This window comes from Cavia porcellus, unplaced genomic scaffold, assembly GCF_034190915.1.
Source record: "Cavia porcellus strain 051 isolate PalLab524CR breed Dunkin Hartley unplaced genomic scaffold, mCavPor4.1 scaffold_13, whole genome shotgun sequence".
Classification (NCBI taxonomy): domain Eukaryota; kingdom Metazoa; phylum Chordata; class Mammalia; order Rodentia; family Caviidae; genus Cavia; species Cavia porcellus.
The window spans coordinates 28,828,022-28,855,171 of NW_026947496.1; the positions used below are offsets into that span (position 1 = coordinate 28,828,022).

At 40.5% G+C, this 27,150-nt stretch overlaps 1 protein-coding gene across 3 annotated transcripts; it reads left to right on the forward strand.

The window, feature by feature from the left end:
- Nucleotides 1–1,439: 1,439 nt before the first annotated feature.
- On the forward strand, nt 1,440–22,918 carry Slc17a4 (solute carrier family 17 member 4). 3 transcript variants are annotated; one of them, XM_003468777.3, is made up of 12 exons: nt 1,440–1,542; nt 7,229–7,350; nt 10,757–10,953; nt 11,542–11,775; nt 11,868–11,955; nt 12,418–12,504; nt 14,598–14,716; nt 14,835–14,996; nt 16,985–17,117; nt 17,198–17,345; nt 18,196–18,286; nt 19,619–22,918. In XM_003468777.3, exons 2-12 carry the CDS (start codon nt 7,260–7,262, stop codon nt 19,757–19,759), a joined length of 1,491 nt encoding a protein of 496 aa, XP_003468825.1. In that variant the 5' UTR covers nt 1,440–1,542; nt 7,229–7,259; the 3' UTR covers nt 19,760–22,918. The 3 variants fall into 3 exon arrangements, with proteins under 3 accessions (XP_003468825.1, XP_063116047.1, XP_063116048.1); XM_063259977.1 differs by lacking the exon at nt 1,440–1,542 and adding an exon at nt 1,600–1,746; XM_063259978.1 differs by lacking the exons at nt 1,440–1,542; nt 7,229–7,350 and adding an exon at nt 7,561–7,764.
- The last annotated feature ends 4,232 nt before the right edge of the window (nt 22,919–27,150 follow it).

Genomic DNA, 27,150 nt, shown 5'->3' on the forward strand with positions numbered 1-27,150 from the left:
GTGCCCAAATTATTGATTTCCCCATCCCTCGGGAAGAGTTTGGGAAACTTAAACAAGTAAACAAGGTGACATTTAAATTTTAAACATCTTCTCTGATATGTGAGGATGGAATAAGAAAGAGGAAACAGTGCACTCCCAGTGATAAATGACTTTGGTGTGGATGAAGGAAATGAAAGATAATGGTCTGGAGAAAAAACTTGCAGGTGGGGCTGAATGAACCCACTGGAGGAGTGGAGGTTGAGAAGGAGGCAGTAGAGGCTGACTGATCTGGGAATATCTAACTGGGGAGACGGTGGGACCACCAGCCAAAATGTGGGAGCCTAGACGAAGAGGGGGCTGGCAGAAGACTGCAGAACCCTGATGGTGGCCACCTGCAGACAAAGACTCCTGCTGGATCCTCAAGGAGAGCTGAAGGCAGCTAATGAGAAAAAGTACAGAGCTCACAGCGGGCTCAGCAGGGCCCACTTCCTCCTCAGAGGCAGGACAGGCTAGGAGAGGGGAACAACCAGACCATTTTAGGAATGAGTCTAAAAGACAAACTCGAGAGCAGAATTCCAACACCACACATCATCAGAGAAAACATGCAGATTCAGCAAGAGGTACTGAGGGGGAAACTCATAAGGTCAAAAAATTCAGGCCTGCAGTAATCAAGACACAGAAGAATTCAGCAGGAGCAGGTGACAAAAGCTGTTGGGTTAGACAGATAAGGCCAGGACAGTGACCACCAGGTCCGCCAGCAAGGACTTTCCCCAGGGCAGGGCTGTCTCCTCATCAACAGGCTCAGGAAACAGTTGGGATGCCGGAGCAGAATGTGAGTATGCATGAGTGTGAAATGCTCTGCTGCAATGGGAAGAGAATCAGCCTGCAAATACTGCCTGAAAACTCAGTGGTCTTTGGGAGACAGCTGTAATAATCAGCAATTCCAAAACTATTCAGGTCCACCAGAATGAAGATCTCTCCTCCATGGAAAACTCAGTTGTATTAAACAAGGAAGTGCTGGGCAAAGGATCAAGAGACAAGATATAACTCCATCTCCAAGAAGATTATAATAATTCTGAGGCCCCAGAAAGCAACAGTGCTATTAAATGAGGTGTGCTGGGTGGTCAGGTTTTTACAAGGGATACAGAACCTGGCTCACCACTTCTGGTGACCGTGGATTTTTATTAGAAGCTATGAAAAACATAGGCACTGGCGCTTACAAGGAGTCTTCAGAGCTCAGAGCAGACAGCAGTGACATTTGAGCTGTTTACATCTTTGTGTCTTTAATGATTGGTGACTCTAGAGGAGCAGAAAGATCCAGGAACATGAAAAAAATTTCAGCTGAACTTGGAGCATGAGGAAAATGATCTTGACCTGCTTATCAAGTAAACAATAAAAACAGAGTTACAAATTAAACCACTGCACCAATAAAGTCCTCCCAGTTAGTGAAATAAGGGCTAAAGGTTTTCACTAATCATTTACATCCCTGGGATTAGACAAGTGGAAAGAGCTGAGAGAAATGTATTTGAAAGGAATGAGGAACCTGCTTGCTATCTCCCTCAGGTTAGCTTTTCAAATTTTGTTCTTTAATATTGTGCTTCTGCAAGGTGGGAATGGTCCTTTCTCTCTGTGATAGCAGTTTAATTTGCTGTTTGGAGGGAAGAGATTGTGGGTGGTAAAAGAATGCCTCCGTCCTGACAAAATTCTGCAAAGGAAGAGAAGATGATATTGTTTTTCCTAACAGAAACCAGAACCTAAAAAATAAAGGTAATGAATTCTCTAAAATTACAGCTGGAGGTAAGAGACAGAGATATAGGGATAAAGATAGATGAAAGAGAGTTATTTGAAGCAGCTGAAAGCAAACAGGCAATTTTAAGCTGAACTTTTAAGGGTTTTATAGGAAGTAGGCAATCTGCAGTATAAGATTCATGTATGTATTGGGCTTGTTTGTGTGGAACATATTAATTTTTGAAAAAATTTTCATCAGTCTAATGGTGAGACAATAAGTGTAAATCCTAAATTCTTGTAAGATTTTTATCAGCTCTAAAAGTTCAGATTAATCAAATAGATACAGCACTTTCAATGGATTTATGTGTAGGGAAAAGCAGAACAAATGAAATCACACATGGATGGCTTTGGGAAGTGTCACATGAGTGAAGAGTTTGAGAGTTTGGAGCAGTGGAGTCTTTCTTGCTTTTTAGTTTGTTTTTGTTTTGAGACAGTCTTGCTATGTAGCCCAGGAAGGCCCCAAACTCAGTGTTCTTGTTTCCGTCTCCCGAGTGATGGGATTGTAGATGTGTGCCACAACTACCCATGACAGTGGATCTTTATTTGAGATCTGTGGAAAAACATATATGTACTGGCCCTCAGAAGGAGAAAATTTCAGAGCCAAGAGCAGGTAGAGGCGATGTTTGAGCTGTGACTTTAGTGATTGGTGGCTCCAGAGGAGCACAACACACGTGCATCAAAAGGAGCAGACACAACAGTTTAGGCAAGAAACTTTCATTACATTGCTTGGTTCGGTTTTCTTGCTGGCTTTTCATGAGCTACTTGCTGCTGGAGAAATAGATCTGGCTGATGGTTTCCAAAAGCACAGTTTTATCCCGGCCTATGATCTCAAGCTGTGGATGCAAGGCCATCTTCCCGCAGGGTCTCATAGTTGTCTCAAACTCATTTGTTCAGAGCAAACCTTGCTTTGCTGCTGGTGGCTGGCTCTTCTCCACTCTTTTCCCTTCTCTGCTGAGCACAGCCCCATTCAGGCCTTTGCTCAAGCCATTAATCTTGACATCGCTGATGCCCCCTTTTCTCATCCCCTCACACCAAAGCACGTTTATGAAGTGACCTTTGGCACTTCACCAATCGCACTTAGCCACCATGAACTCTTGGCCCGGATGAAGGAGACACCTTTTTCCCTGTGTCTTGATGTTTGCTTGAGGTGATGCACCACACCTCAGGGAAGTCTCTCTAGTCCCCTCACCACGGAACCTTAAACGATACACCATCCTGCTGATTGCTCCGGTTGCCTCTCCTAACATGCACCTCCTTGCTCCTTCTGCATTGCTTGGGTCAGATCACTTGGAACAGCACGTCACACGCAGTTCCTTTGCTGACCTGCTCTCCTCCAGCTCAGCTGCTTCTTGGCCTCAAGATGGGACCGTTTTTTGCACCCAGAGTTGGTCTCCTAGTTAGACCAAGCAATGGAGTTGCCCTTTCACAGTACTGCTACTTAATCATTGTCACTGCTGCTGTGCCATCCTTACTGATTTCCTTTCATTCTGTTCCTCTCTGGGATGTACCTCTCCCAGGGGCATGTCTCAGCCTACTGTTCTCAGCTGCAGCCCTTTTCCTAAACAGCTCCATCCTGCCTTTGCTCTCTATGGCCAATTCCACTGCTCTGGGGAACTTCAGCAAATCCAGCATGAGTGTGGGTCGCCAGGAAGATTGGCGAGAGCTTCTCTTACTGTAAATTCAGGGAGGGGGCACTGAGCCCCTCAGTCAAGCAGGATAAAGACCTGTGGAGTCAAATAGTTCATTCACGGGCACAACATACCTTCCATGTCACTGAACTCCTAGACATCGGTTCACTAGAAGAGTCTTTTTGGAAAGGGAAAAATGTTCTGCTAAAAACTGTGTCTTTGATTCTTGTGATTTCCCTAAGGTGTGGACAGGGATGATAAGTAGGTATTTTTACAGCAGAAGGTCAATCCCTACATTTTACCTTTTCATGGAATTTGGGTGAATGAGTAACAGAGAACACCATCTCTAAAGAAATGATTCTGTTTCTTCATCTGTGCCTGTACCTGGTGGGTTCAGGGGCCTCTTCCGTCTTAAGTCTTAACATGGTCTCTCCCACATTCTGACATCATGGCAACATTAACTGTTTTCTTCTCAGAATAGTGTGTGTTTGGTCAAGAGTGAATCAAAAGAGCGCTATTTAAAAACCTATGTGCGCGCACACACACATTCTGAAGACATCAGTAAGAATCAAAGATTTCCACATATCGTGGGTTGTGACCAAAGACTTTGTGACCGATATCTATTGCTATGTTTTCAACTTTGTATGTATGCATTTCCTTATTTACTTGGCAGTTCTGGGGATTGACCCCATGGTTTACCCTGAGCTATTTCTCCAGACCTTTTAAATTTTTATTTTGAGACAATATCTTGTCCAGCTGTTAAATTGTTCTGGCTGGCCTCAGACTCAGGATCTTCTTACCTTAGCCTCCCAGAATGCTGGGATTACAGGTGTGTCACGCTATATTTGTCTCAACTTTTTAAAAATTATAGCACTGACTCACAAATACATTATTTTTGTAACACATCTAAACACCAAAGATAAAAGTATTCCAACGTGGCCACTCCTTGCCTCCCCTTTCACTTTGATAGAGATAATGAGTCTTATCAGATTCACAGATCTTTATTTTTCTTTTCAGTGTTTTTTTTTTTTTTGGACTGAGAATCAAGCTTAAGGCCTCGCATTTGCCTGGAAGGTGCTGTGTCTCTGAGCTACATCTGCGGCCCATTTTTTCCTTTACATTGTTTTCTATTCACTTGTAAATGTATGTGTACACATAAAACACATAGTGTAACATATGTCTACATGCTGGCCTTATTTCGTCATCTTATACTCATTGTTCTACAACTTGCTTTTTTCACCAAGGCATCTTTTCAATCTTTTTGACCTTTTAGGTAAAGACGCAGTTAATTCTTTTGATGGTTGCCTGCTATTCCAGAAAACATACATCCTTTAACTACGCTAATACCAGCACTGGTTATTTTGCTCCCAGTCTTTTACTTTGCAAGCACTGCTGTAAAGAAGTGTCGCGCACCCTGCACCGCATAGTCACGTGTAGGGGCCTCTGATGCTCTGTCGTGGACGGAGCAGCAGCATCGAGCTGAGGTGCAGCAGCACCCCACAATCGACAGCGTACTTCCAAGTTTGCCTAAACATGGTGGTAACAATTTTTTTCCCAGTCCTGGGATTGAATCTAGAGCCTTCACATGGAGCAACAACCCCAGTCCTTTTATATTTATTTTGAGGTAGGTTCTCACTAAGTTGTTAAATTGCTCAGGGTGAATTTGAACTTGTAGGCTTCTACCTCTGCCTCCTCGAGTGCTGGAATGGCAGGTGTGCATCACCACACCTAGCTCAGTGATAACAATTACTTATGAAAGTTGATAAAAGAAATAATGAGATGTTTTTCTTTTCATTTTCATGTCCTTGGGCATATTTGTTTCAAATCTGTTCTCATCTACAATTATATATTGTTCTTATTTATCATTTTCCTATAGTTTAGTTTTTTAAAAATTACTTTGGAGTTTTAAAATGTCACTCATTTTCTGATGTGCTGTAATTAATTTCTTTTCACCCCTCAGTAATCTTTTATGGTATCTTATATTATGAATATATTTTTTTTATTTTGAAGGCTCTTTATAGTAGGTCTAGATGTAAATTTAATTTCATTTCTCTGGCTTGAGACTCAGTGTGATTCCTAAATCCGAGAAATCTTGTATTTCAGGTATTCTGGGAAATTCTGACTCACTGTTTTTATAGTATTGTCCTCTCTTCTGGGTGTGGTGTCACATACCTATGCTACCAGCATTCTGGGAATTCAAGTCCTACCTGGGTAACTTGGTGACTTATCAAGATAGTCCCTCAAAATTAAAAAAAAATTATGGAGATATATCTTAGTGCATGTGAAGGCCCTGGACTCAATCCCCAGTAAAAAAAAGAAAAGGAAAAAAAAAAAAAAGAAGCCTCTCCTCAGTTGTCTTTATTTTCTTCTCATGAAAGTTCTATTCAACTTATCTTCTCCACTCCATTTTCCAGTTCTGTAAACTTTGCTATCATCTTTTATTATCTCCCTGGGTGTCTTTTGTTATTATCTACTTAACCCTATATTTCATTTTACTGTGTTTTGCATTAACTATATCTACTTACTTAGTTTCAAATTTCAATAACTAATTTTTTGGTTGTTGCATCTCAAGTAGTTTCTTGAAGGGCTTTTTTTTTTTTTTTAATCTTACACTATACAGTCTAGATTTTATTTCTTTAATTATTTTAAGCTTGCCTCCATGAATGTCTTTGTCAGACTTTTCCTTTTTGGCAAGCTCCTAGCAATCTAATCTATGTGCTGAGTCTGAGGACTTGCTCCAGGAGGTGAGTCACTTTGTGAACATTTACGATCTTGGATCTTGAGCTAATTTAAATGGAACTTTCTCCATAGTAATTCTGTGTAGCCTGTGTTGAGAAAATCAGCCTGGTTCTATTTTTCAGTTTTTCAACTAGATTTGAGTTCCCACATGAGAGAGAGAGAGAGAGAGAGAGAGAGAGAGAGAGAGAGAGAGAGAGAGAGAGAAAGAGAGAGAAGGAGAGAGAGGGGGAGAGAGAGAGAGAGAGAGAGAGAGAGAGAGAGAGAGAGAGAGAGAGAGAGAGAGAGAGAGGAAAGTATAACCTCATTATAAATTTTCAGAATTTTCAGGGGAGGCTTCTTATTTTCAAGTTCAAGCTCAAGAGAACACAGATAGTATCACTGCCTCTCATGGAAATGGGCAGGGCCTCTCTGGCTAAGCTTTAGATCCCTGTGTGACTCCTGGCTGTATGCTAAGATTTCTTTTATGGTCTCCTTCTTGGCATAGTCCAGGCTTCACCTTCACCTCCAGGGCTGTGGGTCTCCTGGTCCTGGATCCTTGGAATGAATGCTTCCTCCATGCCCCATGTGTGTGGTCACTGAAGAGCTCATGCAACTCTTAACTTTTCCTTCATCCTGAGAACATCTCTTCCTATCCCTGTAGCCAGGTATTTGAAAAGATGTTTGCCATGTTTTATTCAGTCTATTTAAGTGTTTATGGGAGATTGTTTCTGTCAGGTAACTTAACACATTGGAATCTCCCAGAAGAAGTTTCAAATGCAGTAGGTGATCAATTTTCATGTCCTATTGATACTAATATCAGCATAAAGACAAGGGAGCAAGAAACTACAAAGACTCCTACAATATATCCAGGAAATCCAGGCCTGAAATTTCTCATTTCAGAGGCAGATGCCTACACTCAGGGTACCTGAGACTTTTCCAAGCCCATGGTTTGTTAGTGATAGAGCTAATATGGTAAATTCAGTGTATTGCACCCAGTCCAGTGCTTTCTTACCTAATGTTATTTCCTCCTAATTCTTGGAAGGACAGGGGGCTATGCCCCTTAAGACAGAGGACAATTCTCTTTGCAGTTGCTTTGAGTGCTTTTATTTTCACAGGTAAAACCAGTCTGGGGAGGAGAGAAGCACCATGGCTACTGGGTCAGATGTCAAGGCTGCAGGGGGAAATGTTCCCATTGATGATGATTCCCACCCAGCTAAGGAGCAATCCTGCAGGAAAGGTAAATCATGCACAGGGATTTGGATGAGGGAAAGGCTGGGATCTGTGAAACCTCCACTTCATTGCTGCTCCTCCACAGCATTCCTCTTGCTCTGGCCAATTACCAACAAGTCTGGATAGCTGTAGAGTGTATTTAACCTTCATCATCACTTGCCATGGTTTATGTCTGTGTCCCCCAGGCCTCATGAGTTTGTATTATGCATTTGTTATTCGTTCATTGTTTAGTGCTTGGATTGATGGTGTCAGTGCTCCACCCACAAAGGGGTGGAGCCAGGATGTGATGTAATGGCAGGAAGAAGGCGTGCCTTTTTCTTTGCTTGTTTGAGTTTGCTGTTTGCAACCGCCATGAAAGGTAGCCCAGCCATGCCCGCCTCCCTGGGAGCCAACTGAGCGTGGACTGAAACCTTCGAAAACTGTAAGAAATAAACCTTTCCTTTCCCAACTTTGGGCTTCAGGTATTTTGTCTCAGCAATGAGTAAAAAGTAACTAAGACATCACTTCATTGCTCACAGGAAACCTCAAAAGACAGCTAAGTAGTACAGCATTATTTGGAGATGAAATGACTCAAAGGTGATTCTAAGTGGGAAACATGGAAACCACATCTGATTCTAATGTTCTACTAGATCTCTCTGCTAATCCAAAACCCAACTCAGAGAGAAAAGACTTTCTTTGCCACCGTATCATAGAAGCTGCCCATCCTGTTCTTCTCATCTATGTTACAACTTAGTGTTTGTCTGTAATATGCCATAAGGACCACCTTGGAACACTGTTTTACCCTTAATTATTTATTACTGGACTATTTATAACTCTCATTTCTTAATTCTCCTAAGGATATAAGCTATTCATGAAATAATCCCTTTAAAAAATAAAATGCTAACTAAAATGGAATCTTTTGTACTACACACACCTTAGCTAGTTTGTCTGTTAGGAAATAAGCCTATCTTCCAGAAAAGTGGGTTCTCCTAACTGACTCCATTGTAGAAGAAATCAAGGGATTTGCATATTAATGTTCATCCTACGATTCACCACTTGATCCAAAACAGGTACAGTACTATGCCAGTGGTATTAGCTTATGATCTCTCTATAAGTATTTTAGAACCTATTAATGTACATTCTTGGTCAAAGTCTACTTATTCTTATTCCTTTCTGTGTTTCTGTCTCCCTCTGTCTGTCTGTCTGTTCTCTATGTCTATGAAGAACTTTTATATGTATAAAGTTATAGCAAGGGACAGGATGACATGCAGGATAGGAGCACAGGGCAGGAGCTGAAATGCTTGAGTTTTCAATCTTGATTATGCCATTTCTGAGCTGTTTGACCTTAGATAAATTCATCCAACCTCCCATATTTCAATTCCTCCATCTGTAAAAGTGATGTGGTAATAACATAGCCAATTTATATGACTACCACAAGGATTAAATTATTTTAACTATAAATATATAGAATGACATCTCACAGAGAGTAGAAATAAAAGCCATTGATTTAAGCATTCAATTTGCTGAATCTACAACTTCAAGAAAGAATGTAGAATGAAATAGACAAATGTAAAAATAATGTGCATTCAAATCTTGAAAGTAGAAAATGAGACAGAAGCATTGAAAAATATATAATATACTAATTTGGAGGAAATATAGATAAATTTCTTTCTAGGAATTATAATTCATAATTTATTTTAACAATATGTGATTTCATGTTCTGTCTCCTATCTTTTCATGGTTATTTGTATCTAATCTCTGCCAGATTAATCTTAATAGTAGATTGCTTATAAAAAGCAATAAATGTTGTGAATTGATCTTTATTAAAGAAGCAGCTCTTGCATACATTTTTCATCTCAATTCTTTCCTGATTTGAGTGTGAATTTATTTTCTTCCTTTAAAGTTTCTATTTCATTCTACCTACTTTCCTTACAGTTATAGACTGAGTGAATTGGATACTTAAATCATCTATTTTCATTTTCTGTATAATCTGCTTCCTTCCCTTCTCCTCATCCATTATCTTCCTACCATCTGCATTTTTCATAACTTTTCAAATTCTTTTTTTTTAATTTTTTAAAAAAATTTATCGGTACCAGGGATCGAACTCACGACTGCCTGCTTGCAAGGCAGGCATTTATGCCACTGAGCTAAATCCCCAGCCCCAACTTTTCAAATTCTGACTCTTTGTCACTCACTCGATTTTCTATAGTGATAAAATTCATGTGGAATTAATTGAAAGTTCCATGTTGGTTCAGAAAAAAAAATGCTTGAATACATGAGTGGGTATCCTATTTGGCTAGGAGAAGGCAATACTCTTGATTGTGACCAATTTAATATACCATATCAGGGGCTGGGGATTTAGCTCAGCGGCATAAGCACCTGCCTTGCAGGCAGGCAGTTGTGACTTCTATCCCTGGTACTGATAAAAAAAAAGAGAGACAAAAAATATGCCATATCAATGTGACACTGGCTAGAATTCCATTGTACAGTTTTGTGGATGGTACTCCCAGAGTTTGGTGCTCTCAGAGTTAAACTAAAGCAGTGGTGGCAAACCTGCAGCACACATACCTCAGTGGATTGTTTATTATCATTGAAAACTCTAAAAGGTTCACCAGTGTTGGACTAAAGTGAGGACCTGTCAGTTTCCAGAATGTAGGAGGAACATCACTACTCTGGAGTGCACAGGGTTGGCCACACAAAGTGCATTAGCTCCTTGGAGGAGACCGGAGGGGAGCACTATTGGGGTGGGAAGGCAGCGATCCCATATTACCTCTGGGACTTCTCTGAGGGGCAGCCTATTAACCCTTCCAGCTGCTGTCAAATAATATTATGTGGTTTAATCAAAAGGCATCTGTAAACTCCCAAGGAAGACTGGTTTATTTTGTGTAAGCCTTGATTGCAGAATTGGGACAAAGTTTAAACATACCTATTCTTACCTTAGCCTACTTTCCAGCTTCATCTCCTTCCAGGCCCCAAACAAATGGTAGCTCCATGTCCTTCAGTTATAAAGGACATTACAGCTATCTTAGGTGACGAAGCAAGACACCTGAGAGTCACTTCCTGAAGTTTCCTCTTGCTCATTCTCCACATTCAATCAATCACTGCTTGCAGCCAGTTCTCTCTCAACTGATTTCTTTCCATTCCCCCCTCACCTGCCCGTTCCAGAACCCTGAAAAGCAATTCCCTAGTCATTGCTTTGCCAACTTCATACATTCTTCCAGTCTCTGCTTGAGCATTACTTCTAAGGGAGGCCACGTCGCCTTTTATTTCTTGGAGTGGGAAGGTGGAGTGCACCCTCCAGACATCTACAGAGTGGTGTTTGCTTACTCTGTGTCTGCATCACAGACAGACATCAGACTTCTTCCTCTTCCAGACTTAGGAAGGACAGGGGGAAGGCATCCTGCCTGTAAGAGTTTTTGTGTCTTCTCCTTCAGGCTTTTGCTCAGTCCGTCATGGGCTGGCCATCATCTTGCAGCTTTGTAACTTTTCAATCTACACCCAACAAATGAATTTGAGCATTGCCATTACGGCTATGGTGAACCACACAAAGGCACCCAGCCAGCCCAACTCCTCCACAGAGCAGCCTTCCCAGGCCTACAGGAATGAAACCTTAGAGGGAACAAAGGCACTGGTAAGTTTGATGGTACTCCAGACACTGTCTTTGATTCAAATGCTTTGATGTTAAAGTTACTGTATACAAGAATGAGATGTGTTTATCCAATAAGTATCTATTGTGCATATACTATGTGCCAGGTAACAGGACAAGAGCATGATATATACCTAAGCATATTTTATATCTGCTTGGTGTCTATGAGTGTAGGCAGAGACTGAGTTAGAGTGAAGGAAATGGTCTTTACCATTTAGGGAACATAAATTTTTCTCTTTTACTGATGAAAATCAACACAGAATAAGTTATGCAGATTCATGCCTATTTTCTCTTCCTTTTTCCAGATAATTTTTATGGCCTTGTTTATGGCACTTCCTTTTTTATAAGCTTTTTATCTTCACAGACTCTCATATTTTAATGGGTCATAAGAGTCAGCTAATCATGTCTGGGTAACAAGAAGGAATGTGTTTGTAACATAATTTTCATGAAATTGGTATATTAGAGAATTGAGGGGAAGTAAAAGGGAAAAAGTTGCTTCTTTTTCTTTGGCTTCTCAGTCTACCCTCCACTTGCGGACCAAAGATAAATGGTGAAGTTCTCTTCATTGTCTAGGCCCCTGTTTATGACTGGAGTCCTGAGATCCAGGGAGTCCTCCTCAGCTCCCTCAACTATGGCTCCTTCCTGGCTCTGCTCCCCACTGGCTATGTGGCTGGGATATTTGGAGCCAAGTATGTGGTTGGCTTTGGCTTGTTTGTTTCCTCAGTCCTGACGCTCTTCCTTCCGCTGGCGGCTGATGTTGGAGTGGCCTTGCTCATCATCTTCCGGGTCATCCAAGGCATTGCCCAGGTACCAAGTTTTCAAGTTGTTTTCAAGTACAAGAGGAATATAGATTCCAGAGTGATCTCCTGTGTCTAAGAATCAAAATCCCCCACCCCCAGGTTATGGTATTAACAGGTCAATACTCAATTTGGGTCAAATGGGCTCCCCCACTGGAAAGGAGTCAACTCACTACCATTGCTGGATCAGGTAACTGGTATCTTAATCTCACCTTTATATACCCTCTCTGTGATTACTCCAAAGAGTGCTAAGATATTGCATCCCAATTACTCAGTATTCATAGTCCTTGCTCTAAGGTACTACCCTGAAGTTCTTAATCAGAACTGAATTTTAACTATGCCTAAACATTCTTGTATTTTATAGCTGTTCATTTCCTTTCAGTCTCAGGACATTCTTACAAATCAACTACATATATATGTCTGTATGTATCTAATTATATATAATTATTTCCATTTTACATGCAGTTTGAGATACAAATAAGCTAACATTTGCCCAAGATCACACAATTACTAAGTTAAGAAGCAACACTTGCCTTAGGTAGTCTGGACTGAAGCTTATTTCTTCAGTCACTGTGTAACTGAACTTTGTAGGAAGCACATAGAATCCCAAGACTGGCCTTCTGACTGGGAACATTCTGCATATTTTGTTCAGGGTCAATGCTGGGGACCTTCATTGTCCTCCTTGTTGGTGGACTCCTCTGCCAGACCATAGGATGGCCGTATATCTTTTATATCTTTGGTAAGTTTGTGCCTTCCAAATCTCAGAATTTTTTTATGATAAAGTGTGCTTGGCATGATATCTGTGATGCAACTCATCTATGGTTAACTAACACAATAGAAATAGAAATATAAATAGAAATAAATGTTTACATAGCTAAAGTTGATGAGGGGTCAACTTTTTGTGAGCCTTCTTGTATATAAAACAGTTTTTAAGTGTTAACAGCTCAAGTGTACAAGTAGAATAATCTTGTGAATTTAATGGAATCAATGTTTTTTCCTGCTTCTAAATCAAATCTACAGGATCCCAGGGTAATTTGTAATAAGTTGTTGAAAATGTTATCTTGGGATGATGTATTTTTACTCATGGTTATTTAATTAATACATTAAACATTCTATCGCTATGATAGGCAGAGAAATGTGTGAATGTGACCTAAGCATAGATAAAATACTGTTTAGAGAAAGGACTTGACCAGTAGAGTCTGCAAAACAGGGCAGACTCTGATAAGAGTTTAGTTGTGGACATAGTTCCCAAAAAGATGCTGCAGAAAGGTCCCAAAAGCACATGGAATGGGTCAATATTTTATTTCCTCACAATTTTACTTTTGTTGACCTCTGGTTGGGATTTTCCCAGGTGATGTCTATTAATGTTTGTGTGCTTGTCTGATTTTTGAAACATTCTCTGAATTCTACCTGCAAAGTTCCTGATTCCTTAGGTTAAGTTTCACTAGGGTTTCTGTGAGAAGACATTCAACTTAGATTGAGGACTCCTATAAATTCAGATCAATATATTCATTCCTCAAAAATTTGAGATTGATTACTGTAGCATATCAGCATTCAAATGTTGTCATGAAAACATCAAAAGGGAATATGAAAAATTATACAAGCCCAGCGTGGTGGCTCACATCTGTAATCCCAGCATTCAGGAAACTGAGGCAGGAGAATCGTTGTGAGTTCAAGACCAGCTTGAACTACAAAATGAGCTTAAGGCCACCCTGAACTATATAATGAGACACTGTCTGAAAAAGACAAAAAAAATCATTCAAGAATAAGAGAGACTTTCTGTGCTCATCTCATCTTATATACCCTGTCTGTGAGTATTCCAAAGAGAGTCTTAGGTAGCATATGCAAAGAAGGAACTCAATGAATTGCTGTTGAATGAGTACTAAGATTCTCTACCATCACTGTGCACCATTGCTACTGTTCATATCTACACTTCTGCACTTCATAGAATTCCTGGGTGAGAACTCAAATTCTCAACATTTACCAACATGGCTGGTATGTAATTCTATATTCTATATTCTCAACATATAGCACTATATCTGGCATATACTGTCTATGCAAGGAAATGTGTAAATGACAAGCTAGTCAAATGCAGAGAATATTTAAGATTTTCTTAAGACTATAAAGGAAATTTTAAAATGAACCATGCTGTCGAGTTACTCAATAATGCTAATATTAGGAAATTTCTTTGCTGATGATTAATTTCATTTCATGTCCATAAATTATCTAATTAGTCAACTGTACATAAAATATACTGCTGCTAACTCTTAAGTGCTTTAGAAAGATTAGGGGTAACAGAAAAGGTTAAGAAGAAAGGAACTTTGCAGGAGCATGACCAGGAGGCATGCTGGTTGGTACTTGAATAATGAGAGTTTATTCAAACATGGGGCAAACACACTAATAACTTGTAAAAATTCCTTGTAGCTTGATATGATAGTGCATTTCAAAGTCTATCCAAACTCAGTGGTTTAGAAGAGTGATTGTATTCTCAGAGGTCTTTGGGACAGCTGGATGGCTCTGCTTTGTGTCTGTCATCTAACTTGGTTAATGGACAGCTGGAGAAGGTTTCCCCCATGACAGTGGGCAAGATCCCAGAAGACAAGTCAGGAAAAAGCAGTAGCTGGGCTCAAGGCTTCCCTATGCCATTAGTAAAAATGAGAAAAATGGCCAAGAGCAAAGTCAGGTGGAACCAAGTACCCCGACTTCTGATGGACTCTGGAAGGGAACTGATGCAGAGAGGGATTTAGTATTGTCATCACAAGTTTATGTGGGAACAGAGACAAAATGAAAGGAAAATTCCAACCCAGTGCCAGCCAGGTATTCTTTGCCTAGGTGGAATTGGCTGTGCCTGCTGCCTTCTCTGGTTTCCTCTGGTCTATAATGACCCTGGAAGTCATCCCTTCATCAGTACCAGTGAGAAGAAGTTCATTGTGCACTCACTGGCTCAGCAGGTACATTGAGGGACTTCCCTGCCATTCTGTGTGTATTCTCAGCTGTGTAGAGCTGAGAATATGGTATCAGAGTCTTTGCTTTCTGATGGGGCGTATGTTGGCATGTGCTTTCTTCCAGGATTTTTCTCCTGGATGGTCTCTTCCAATCAAAGCTATGATCCAATCTCTACCACTTTGGGCCATTATAGTCTCCTATTTCTGTGAATACTGGCTTTTCAATATCATAATGGCATATACACCCACTTACATCAGCTCTGTACTTCAAGCCAGCCCTAAAGACGTAAGTACAGAAAAAGCTCATTCAGTTATGTTTGACTGCATCATTACACAATCTTCTGTCCTTCACACGGTCACAAAACAGGGATTAGACCAAAGACCACAGGCTATAGGCTATAAGAAATATAGCCAGGTTAACTTGGATTCTGATTGACCTCAGTGTGGTTTAGTAATAACTGGTATAGTACTTAAGAGAACTATGGGAAAAATTTATGCTTGATTCCAATCAAAGTCAGCAAATAAGACAGTCTATCTGCAATACAAATTGCAGAGGATTAGGGAAATAAATTCTGTCTTGGAAAACACTGTGATGGGGAAAGCATAAACAACATAAGCTGAAATTAACACACTATTAACTGGATATAAAGTCCTAAGTGGTTAAATAAAATATTTTTAGACTTTAAAAACAATATTTTGCTCATGTATCATGTTTCTAGCTCTCTAGATTAGCTCCAAATGAGGGGGTGTGCTGATTGGCTAATGGAAGTCACTCAAGTCCTGCCTGCTGGAGGTCTTGAGAGTAGTGAAGAGTATATCGTATATCACAGCCTATTAGTGACAGTTAACAGGGTCTCGATGACCCTGTACTTAAGGGGTAGCCTTTTCACACTAAGGTGCCTCTGAGTGGCCAGGGGAGTGGTGATCTGCTTAGTAGTTATCAAGATCTGTCAAATACTCATACAAGCAGTTAGAGGGACTACAGGCTGGGGGCCAGACAGCTCAGGAACAGTGACTCTGAGTCCTCTCAAAGAGGGCTGCTGGAAGCAGACAGTACAATCAGGGTGCAGGAGAACCAGGCAAGTAGGGATGATTCAACTCTGGTGTTAGGCTGAGTGAGGAGGCCAAAGGTGAAGAGGGGGAATGGGGAGAACAAAGACAGACAAGCGTGACTGACAGCAGAGCTTCTCTGCTGAGAAGACCTGGGCTCTAGGCCACTCTGCTTTAGTCAGGGGCCTTGGTAGTCTTGACTTACTGACCTGTGGAATGAACCAGGGTGAAAGTTAAGTCTTTTCTGTTTTTTGGATTATATTCAACAAAGAATGATCTCCTTTCATTTGCTTGAGTAGAATTTTAACTTTAGGTCAGATTGATAACAAGGTTCAATATTTTAAAAATCATATAAAAATTTAAAACTGTGTAACACTGTGACATTATTAGATCATACAAAGAGTAAATAAGATCTTACTCCCATTCCTGTTCCTAATCTATTCTGTTCCCCGCTCTATAGACAGTATATGCCATATATTCAGCTATGCTTTATATACCAGGTGTGTTTATTTGCCATTTAATATATGGTGGGAATCTTTTCCTATTACTATACAAAAACTGTATGAAGCAATATTTGGTTTGTTTTCAGTCTCTGAGCAGCACTGCAGTGGAAACATGGTTCATTTGTCAAATGTTTATGCCAGTTTCAGTAGAGTCAATTTCTGTATATCAGATTGTGAAATCAAAGGGTAAACACACTCTGAACTTTTATACTTATTGTCAGTTGCTTTCCCTAGGGAACCAATGGGATGTGTGGGAATGTGATTGCCCACAGTGTCATTACTAGACTGGTAAAAAAACATTTGGAATTTTGCAAATTTGACCCTTGAAAAGTAATATCCACTGGAGTTTTATTTTGCATTTGTTATATTACGAGTGAGGTCAGGCACCTCTTAACATGCCTAGAATCAGTTTAATTTTCTATAACTTGTTCTTTACTTTATTTTTCTGTTGGTTTTGGTCTTTTTAATATCTATTTCAAGGTGATCCTTATATGAAATGAAAGTACTGTAATCCTTTTAATCATTTGTTTTTCAAGGTGGGATACATGCATATTTTGCACAGGCACTGAACTTGTATTAGCTCATTTCAGTAAGGTGGCACGGACTCTACAAGTGGGGTGTGTTCAGAGAAGGGCTGAAGGTGAGGGAAGTTGCCCAAGGGTCCATCTGCAGCCTCGTGGGTGAGGAGGGTACAAGTGCTCACCTCCACTCCCATCCTCAGAGTGGAATCCTCTCGGCCTTGCCATTTGTTGTTGGTTGCATCTGTATTGTCCTTGGAGGCCTATTGGCAGATTTTCTTCTCTCCAGAAAAATTCTCAGACTCATTACCATCAGGAAAGTCTTCACTGCCATAGGTAATGGCCCAGCTGGATGCAGGGTGGATGTGGGGGGCTCATAGAATCTCCTACTTATTCTTTTTGTCCTTCTGCCACAGGAGTTTTCTTCTCATCCATGTTTTTAGTGCCTCTGCCTTGGGTCAGATCCAGCAAAGGTGCAACCATGGCCTTCTTGGTTCTCTCTGCTGCCTCCAGCAGCTTCTGTGAATCAGGAGCCCTTATTAACTTCTTGGATATTGCTCCTCGGTAAGGACCAACCACATTGCCTCATCTGCAGAAAGCCTCAGTTCAGATGCAGCAGCCCTAAACCTGCTCTGATGCATAAGTCAAATATGACATGGGCCACAAGCCATGGGAGACAGTCCCACCAGTTTTACATACAAAGAACTCCTTGAAATTACCTGTGGTGATATAAACAAGAGCACTCTGGGGCCATGCTGGCAACTTTACTGGAGGACACATGCAAGTCCCCTGTCTTATGGGATACAGTGATTACTCAGGCTTCATTCCTGAAAAGATCATGAGACCCCACAGAGTAGGCCCATGTAAGGCTCTCATAAGTGAAAGGACACCAACCATAGGAGAACAGTTATTGTGACATAGGAAATACCACAGGTGACAAAGACTTCCAGACCCATCTTCTAGGTTTCTGGGAATCAACAGGACTTACTTGTCTCCAGGTGATGAACCATCAAGATTCCTGGGAGATGTGTTGGTTTCAAGGAGTCAACATCCATCTCAGTGAAGATGTTTGCATATATAAGGTGGAGATTTTTATATTACAAAACAAGGCTAGAAGATCAGGCTCAATAGCAAGAACCAAGAAAATATATAATCCAAACACAAATAACCAGTCTTCACATTTCCTATGAGGGGTGTTGCCAAGTTAGCATAGGTCACCTATTGGAAGTCTCAGACCTGAGCAGAGGATTTTACAAACAATTAATCAACACTTTTCATTGAGGCTTACCAAAAGTGAGAACAATTCCAGGCATCCATCCCCAGAGCTAAATACAGACTTACAGAGAACTAACTGAGATGAACCCTTTTTTTACATGGGGATTTCCCCTCTCTCCTACCTCTTTCCTTCTTTCAGGTATGCTGGGTTTCTCAAGGGACTACTGCAGGTCTTTGCACACATAGCTGGAGCTATCTCTCCCACGGTTACTGGTGTTTTCATCAGTCAGGTGAGGCCAAATGTTCCGATGAATATTCATAAGAGAAACCTATAGAGCTTATCAGAAGAAGTCCAACTAAGGGTATTTTTGTTGCCTTCTCAATGTGGCTGAACTCCTAACTTATGAATCTCAAGCACTTAACACACTCTCATCCCCAGCATAGGCTCAGCCTGTGCAGGGAAATTATCATGTGCCTGAGATGCAGAATGATGGAGAATGCTCTAGATTATCAGTTTATGAATTACAAAATCTTATAAAATGAAATTCTCATACCAACAACCAACATTTCTAGTAATATTCCTGGCATTTCTCCTGAAGTACATAGTGGTTTGCTTAAGACTAAGAGGTTTCTCAGAATATGAGCCTTTCAGTGTTAAAACCTAGAAAGTTCTTGGCAAACCAGGAGGAGTATCCACCCCACATAGGAACCCAAAAAATGTTTGCAGAATGTGTGAGCAAGATATGAATGAATGACAGAGAAGCAATCTGCACCTCCCAGGAATGTTCAGAATGGGCAGGGCAGACACCTCTCCCAATCACGATGTTCACATGGTGTTTTCACATTTGTGCAGCCTTTTTTCCCTGGAGATGCATTTAAGGTAGTCATAATAAACACATAAGCAATAAATCAGCGGCCTGAGAATCTTACGGTGCAGACTTTCTGCCACAATCACATAAATATCCTTTTCCATGCTCCTGTGGTTTTCCACCAGTAATTAGAAAAGTGAGTGAGAAGAACAATGGAAGTATGAGAGTATTCTTTTTGAAATCAAATCCCTACTTTCTTCTGAACCTTCAGTTTGCTTCTGGCCACCGACTAACACATTGGCAGGAAATGATCCTTACGATGAAAATTCTCAAGTTAACCTTCTCCTGCCACTGGTTCATTTGTGGATACATTCATTCATTTATTCAATGTGTACATTAGCATGTGCCATGCATTAAATGAATAAAACAAAAGTCCTTATGTTTGGGAAACTTACATTGTCAGAAAGAAACAGACAAAAACTAAGGAAACAGACAAACACTAAGGAACCAGGCAAAATATGATCTATTGGATGATGGTAATTTTTAAGAGGATCTGGAGGTGGCCATATTAGAGAAGGGGGATTTCAGCTTAACACAGTGGTCAAGCAAGGGTGCACAGGAAGGACAACATTTAAGCAAAGACTGGACAAATGAAGGAAGGAGCCAACCATTGTCATTTGGAGGACACTCAGGGCCCCAGGAAGCTGGCACAGAGCTGGGAAGGAGTGGCAGGCTGTAAAACCCCAGTCCTTGTGAACCATGAAGGGATGAGAATTAGATGGCCACTACTAACATGGGATTTCCTGCCTCTAGGGTTCAGATTCAGAATCTGGATGGAGAAATGTGTTCCTGGTTGCAGCTGCTATTGACATAGTAGGGGTGATCTTCTACCTCATTTTTGCCCAAGCAGAAGTGCAAGACTGGGTGAAGCACGAGCAAATCACCCACCTCTGAGCCCTGGAGTGCTGTGCGAGAACCCAGCCCTTGCTAGTTCACTACTTTTCCTCACAGCTTGTCCTTTTGGGTCTGCTTGACTGATTTGCCATTTAATTGCAATTGGTTTTATTTCTAGTATCTTCTCAGAAACCTTGACTATCTAATATAGAAGGTTTTACCAAGGTTGATTTTTTTTATAGGAGAAAAAAATGCTCATTATTTAACATATGAAAGCATGTATGTGTGAGTTTCTCAATGACTTCTATGCTTCTCACCATTATGCTGAAAAAAGCATCAAGCACTAGATGAAGTTTTCTCACCAAGTAGAAGAGAAAGCAGAAGCACAGCAGTGTGGTTGGGGGATTACCAAGGAAGTGGGGCCCAAACACCAGAATATGAACCCTAGAGCTTCTATCAAAAGAAAGGCAGAGACTGTGGAAAACATTGTCTCCAACCCAAATCCTGGGCCAAGTGTCCCTGCTCCAAGGCTAAGTTGCTCTCACCTTCCCAAGGTGTATAGGACACTCCAGTCTTGGTGTGGCCAGGGTACCTCTCTGAAAAGTGACAAGTAAAAAGGACAATAAAGAATGAACCCACTGAGACAAGAGGAATGAACTTTCCTCCAACTTACATGCAAAAGTCAATTGACTTCGCCTCTTCCAGACAACTCACTTGGGGCTAGTTTTGGACCAGTGCCTGCCTATCACTCCCCAGAGTGGACTTTTCCAGAGCAGCTTTCTCCCTGGCTACTGTCTGACCTTGGTTCCGCTTCTGCTTGGCAGATCTGTGCAGATACCTATGCACTTTAGTGAATGAATTGTCCAGTTTTTTCTCTTGTCTCCATGAACATTTCTTTAGGGGATCACACTTGTTTTTGCTTCTTTGGCTCTTAGGGTCTTTACCACCATCCAGTGGGTCTCATTTAATATTCACTTCACTAGCCTAAAATGCCTCTGGATATGTACACAGACCCAGGCTACTTGACTCATTGTAAATTTCCAGAGAGTGTACAGGATGTATCTGCTTTCATTATGTCCCACATGAGCAGCTCAAGGACCATGAAGGAAAACAAAAATATTCAAACACTAACTGAATATTAATGGATGCATGGTAGAAATCAAAATCACACATAGTTTAAAGAAGCTCAACATCTCAGGAGGGCAGACACCTTTATCCAGGTATCCTGCTACTGGCTGTAGAATGACAGCTGTGGAGAGCAGATTATTGGGTATAGCATGCTAGAAGAGCAGGTGCATTAATCAGGGTGACATAGGGCCACCAGTCTGAAGTGTTAACTGAACTGGGATCCAAAAAACAACAGTAACTGGTGCAGGAGGGGAAGAGGGTGAATTTTCTAGGTTGAAGGCATGGTAAAAGCGAAGGGTGGCAGGAAGGAGCAGTCACACATCAGAGGTCAGATAGCCAGAGAATAAGAGAAGTGGAGCTTTCAAGAAAGCAAGTGAATGATGCTGTAGAAGCATCAAGGTAGACAAAACACAGATGACAGTGGGCCCAGTGAAGGAAAGCACAAACCAGGTCATACGAGGAGTGAGCAGAAAGGAGAAAGCAGAGCACTGCTGGAAATCTGGCTGTGGAGGGAGGAAAGAGATGAGAAAGTAGCTGCAGAGGACTACCAGGTAAAGGACAGAGTTTAAACACACGTTTAAAACTGATGAGAAGGAATTAGTGAAGAGAGAAAAGTTGCGTGCAGGAAAGAACAAAGCTTGAATGAATGGGAAATTCCTGAGAAGGACACATGTAGGGTATGTTGGGACCTGAGGCCCAGTTAGGAGGAGGATAGCAGATGACATGGGGACAGCTTCCGCCTTTTCCCTGACAGTTCAATGTCATGCCCCGGTCCACCAACAAGAGATTCAGGGAATTGTTTGTTTGTATGTCTTTCTTCCTACTTGGAGCAGAGTGATCTGGCAGAGACATCCAGCAGGTTTGCGGTGGCTTGCAGGGTGATGGCATCCAGATGACATGGTAAATGCTTTCATTGCTCCTCCCCTGCTGCACTGACAGGCTTCCTCTAACCAGTTTGAATGTAAAGCCAGACAGAGTTCAGGAACAATGCCATGAAGTATTTGGCAACATCTTAAACACAACAATGGTACTATGTGCACAGTCAATGCCAATAAATGCTTGTTGAGTCATCATGTGTACCAATGAATCAAACAACTCTGGGATGGTACTAGAGATACAAGGTTATGAATGGATGTGAACAAAAGGGCCCTATTTAGATGCAAACTTCCTTTAATTAACTTGTTTTCAGAGCACAGAACCATCTAAACCTATGGACACTTTTTCTTACTTCACCCAGTGTTAAGAGACCAGGTCTGGCAATCTCAGAGCCGATTCAGGGTCTTAACACTGAGCACTCTAGTGTCCTCTAGAGAAGACTGTCTTTCCTATTTCTGAGCAATTATTTCTCTCTTTTTGTTCCCTGGACTCTTACTCCTTTCTCATTTGTCACCTTCAGCTGTTTTTGAAAACAAGTTTGATTACTGCCTGAGCCACGCAAGGAAGTTAGGATTAACATTTTTAGCATGAATGACACTGGTTTTCTCTCCAAATCAGCAGTCCTGAAAATATAGAAAGCTAAGATTTTCTACCAGTCGGCCCATCAGCAATGAGGGGGAAAGCTGAGCATTGTGCAAAAGGTCTTTCATGATGTCTTAGAATAAGATTTTATTATATGCTTGTTTATTGCACTATTTGACAATCATTTATAAACAACTGATATAAAGAGGAAAACAGAGATAAACCCAGTTTTGAAACTGAGACATGTAATATGTTGCAAACAACATACACTATAAAAGAGAAGCGCACAGCCTGCGTAGTGTGGAGATGGACCCCGGGTGTCTCTGTTTCACCTTCCTCCTGGCACTGGTGACTCTAGAGCCTGGTCTCCTGTGCAGTTCCCTCAACCTTCATTAAGGAGGAAACTGCTAGGCTCTCGAGGTGCTCAACTTTACAGTGAGTTTTGTGCAGAAAGGAAAAATATGTATCAAAATATCATTAGTGAGTCTTCATTAAAAGAGCATAGAAAATGTTTTCAACATTTCAAAGGGATGGTCTAGTCCATTTTTCTTAAGCTATCTTTCTTACCCTGTGATAGGTTATCCTAAGTGTGTTTTATATTTTTTGACATAAAAATAAATATGACTGGTGCAAGATTGTTAGCCTCTATTTTCTCTGTTCTCAAAAGTGCATGTAAAGAATCTAAACACTTCGGCATTTTGCCTGGTCCTGTCACATGGTTTGGACCCTTCCAGTGCTTAGTATTTGCTGCATCCTGAAAACAAAGAAACAACATGAAATTAAGACTATGATATGTATCTCCATGGGGTCTGGAACAGGCAATTTCATACTGCTGCTGTCCTGAGTATGAGCACATTTTATTCATGTTGATTATGGGCACATATTTGGTGCTGTTACTAAATTCATATTCTTTGTGAGCCAATTTGTTAATGAAATGAAAATAAAACCTCCCCTTGTGATGCTGCACCAGACACACCTTGCAGAGAAGTATCCCCTGTCCTTCCTAAGAATAGTGATGTGACCTGGGGTACCTGGATGGTGCCCTGTGACAAGCTGACCGGGCTGGGGCTTTACCTGTCAGCAGCAACTCAGTTTATAACATATGATGTCATATTTCTTCTCTAAAATCTGAGAAGGGGAAATGGCTAAGGCACTAAACTGTAGTGTCAGCCCAAAGGCTGCTCTGGGTGAACAACGAGGAGGCATTCACTATTTTTCTTCTATAGTGAACATTTTTATTCTTTCTTTCTTAGCTGAAATTTTACATGTCGTAGACTGTTTTGAATTTTTCCATGGAAACAGCTATTAACTACCTAATATCTGCCTATAAGCATCCAGGTATGTTTCTACATGTTAGTTGGGCACAGTATTCCTTTAATTTAGATCATCAAGATGAATTCTATACAGGGAGAATAAATGTTACCCATGTGTTGCCCCACTGTTGAGAGAAAATTAGACATCTCTCATCCAAACCTTCCTAGTTAAGGTGCACATAATTCATCAGAAGAATAAAAGGTGTCTCTTATGTGCTCTCCTTTCTGGGGCACCCTATATTTAACAAAATCCATTATAGAAATGTACGATGAATTATTCTTTAACAGCCCATATGGTAATTTTATACTGAAAACTTTGGTATAGAGGCAAGATACAACAGAAAAATTCTAAAGGGATGTAGAAGGGTATCTTACATTGTCCTGACGTGATGAAGAACCAGTCATAGAGCTCTCAAACAGAGCAGAGTACATAAGAGTGATACTCAGGGGAGTGGAGATGCAGAAAGGCTTTGAAAAAATTTTAAATGGACATTTTTGCCTCAAAACCAAGAAAGATAAAGATGTCTACTCTTGCTACTTCCATTCGACATTATACTACTGGTTCTAAGCAGGGCAATTAAATAAGAAAAAAAATGACATCCACCTTGGAAACATAAGTAAAATTATCTGGATTCATGGAGAGCAAAATCTTTTGTATATAAGTCCTAAGGACTATTTTAAAGTTATTAGAACTAATAGGGAAGTTCAACAAAGCTGCAGAGTGCAAGATCAATATAAAGAATCAATTGTATTCATAAACACTTGCAGTGAGTAATCTGAATAATGGAATAAGAAAAATTCTAAATACTTATATAAAAACTAAATGCTTACAAATAAATTCAGAGAAAGAAGTACAAAACACATACTCTGAAACTACAAATACTGTTGAAAAAAATTAAAAAATATGTCTTAGTCTGCTGAGACTGCTATAACAAAGTGTCATTACCTTATACTATTCATAAAAAAATCAAAATGAAATACTGAAATATAAGAGCTAAAACTTAGAAGAAAGCTTCGGAGTAAATTTTTATGACTTTGGGTTGGGAAAATGTTTTTTTTATTCACTTATTTGTTTTATAAGCTCTTAGCAAGTTAATTATCATAAGCAGAGATTAACAGCCAGACTTAACAAGTTAAAAAAAAAAAACCTAAAACACAAAAGACAATTATACTAAAAGGTACACATTTAGATACATTGGTCATGCTGAATTATGATAACTTTTTTTCAGTCTCTGGTCATGGATTCTTAGGTACATCAAAGGCACATGAAATAAAATAAAACATAAATAAATTGGATTTCATAAAAATTAAAAACTGGTGTGCATTAAAGACAATAAGACAATCAACTACTTGTAAGATAACTATATGTAATATATTAACTGGAGATTATTTCTTAATTTTTTTGAAATCCTATATAATTTATACACTTTTTTTTTGCTTTTTTTAATTAAAAAAAGGAAATAAGACAACTACAAAACAAAAACTTTTTTTTTTTGATACCAGGGATCAAACTCAAGCCTAGCACTTACCAGGCAAGTGCTTGAACCACTGAGCTAAATTCCTGGCTCCCTGAAGAAACTATTTACAAATCATATATCTGTTAAGGAACTAGGGTTACAATATGTAAAGAAAGCTGAACTCAAAAACAAAAACACAATCTAAATAAAAATGTGCAAAAACTCTAAATAGACATACTAAGAGTGTCACTTTCTGAATAGCCATTTGATTTTGCATGTGTAGGGCCTTGACCACTTATTTCCAATCACCTTTCTCTATGCTTTCCCAAAATCCAAACCCTGTCCTTGTTGGGGAGAGGGATTTGAGACTTGGTCACCCTGTCCATATTTGGCTACCTTGAACATAACCTCTTTCTTTTTTGTAAAACCTACTGATTCAGTGATTGGCTCACTGGTAGGCAAAACTAGCCTGGCTTAGTTTGATATAATAAAATTCTATAAATGAGCTAAAGACACTGAAAGCAAACCATGAATTCTAGACTAGATTCTAGACTAGAAGGAAGTATCTATATGCCCATACTTTATCTTCCTTCCAGCTTGGTGTGAGCTCACATCTCCTGGATAGTTTGGTTGAAAAATCCATTTTAAAAAGCCAACAGGACATTAAACTATTGTCGTAATCCTGGATTTCTTCTCTGTCCCTGGGCCGGAGGGCTGAGATATGTCAGAGGAGGAAGCCACAGGTTCGGGAACTGACTGAGCTGATCTCATAGGTACAACATTAAAGGACCCTTCTTTACTATGGCGGTGTCCATGTGGTTTCATTGGAGCATCAGAGCTGTGCAGTCTGTTTCTCTTTACATCCCAACCACTTAACTACATCTATGGATGACAGGATCCATTAATATCGGTACAATATCACATATAAAGAAACTAATTTAAGATTATGAGATTGTTGTTTCATTTTCATAACTTATAATAAAGTTAAATTTTGAATCCTCATTATTTTAGCCACCAAACAGCCTTACCCCAGCCCAAGAGACAACAACAGGAACCATAGCGTTTCAGTGCAGAGTTATCTCATCCTCCCACACAGCAATGGTGACATAGATACCCACTCAGCGGGAAGTCGCCTGCTGGAATATGAATGACACTGTGCTGTTTCTGTCTTGGGATCTCAGAGTGCAGCAACTGCCCAGGCCAGTGTTCAGCGCACGGACTTCTGTATCACTTGGCATCTCACAAGAACTTCACACCAGACAGATTTTGCTCCTTTCCAGCATGGTTTTAGCCTTAGGCTTCCTGAGGGGCCCCTCCTCTGGTTTTCTTTCTATGTTTCTGTCCACTGTCTTGTTTCCTTTTGTTTGTACCTTCTCTATCAGGTCTCTAAATGTTGGCCTGTCCCAGGGCTCTATAGCTGGGCCTCCTTTTCATGTGCAGACTTTTTCCTCAGGGTATCCCAACTACATGCTGGCCATCCCCAGATGCTTACCTCAGCTGTGTTCTAGTCGCGCATGCCTACCTGCCCCCTGGGTACTATTATAAGGCTTCCAGTTAGCATCTTTAACTCAGCATGTATGAAACCCCACCCCAGGCATTCACCTGAAAAACCTCCCAGTCTCAGCAATGAACGTCCTCTCTTTATTTTTTATTTTTGAAAAGCCAGTATCATGATTTTCTCTGCTTTGCCTGCCCAGCTCTACCACCATCTGGAATCTGGCCGCACCTTTCCGTCTCCTATCATCAACATTTCTTACTTGAACTTGCAAAACAGCCTTTAAATTGGTCTTTCTGCTTCTACCCTGCCCTTCTACTATGGCCATGGAGTCTTTTCTCTAAATGTGGCCAGAATATGTTTATGGAACATTAATCAGGCAAGTCACTCTCTTCTTCAAAAGCATCATGAAAAGCTTTGATCATAAACAATTGAATTAAATCAAGCTCTTACTTTAACCTGCCAGCCCTACATGATCTGGAACGTAATCACCTCCAAATCCCTTCCTTCCTTCCTTCCTTCCTACCTGCCTGCCTCCCTTCCCACCTTCCTTCCTTCCTTCCTTTCCATTTATTTCTTCTTTCTTCTTCTATCAGCTAC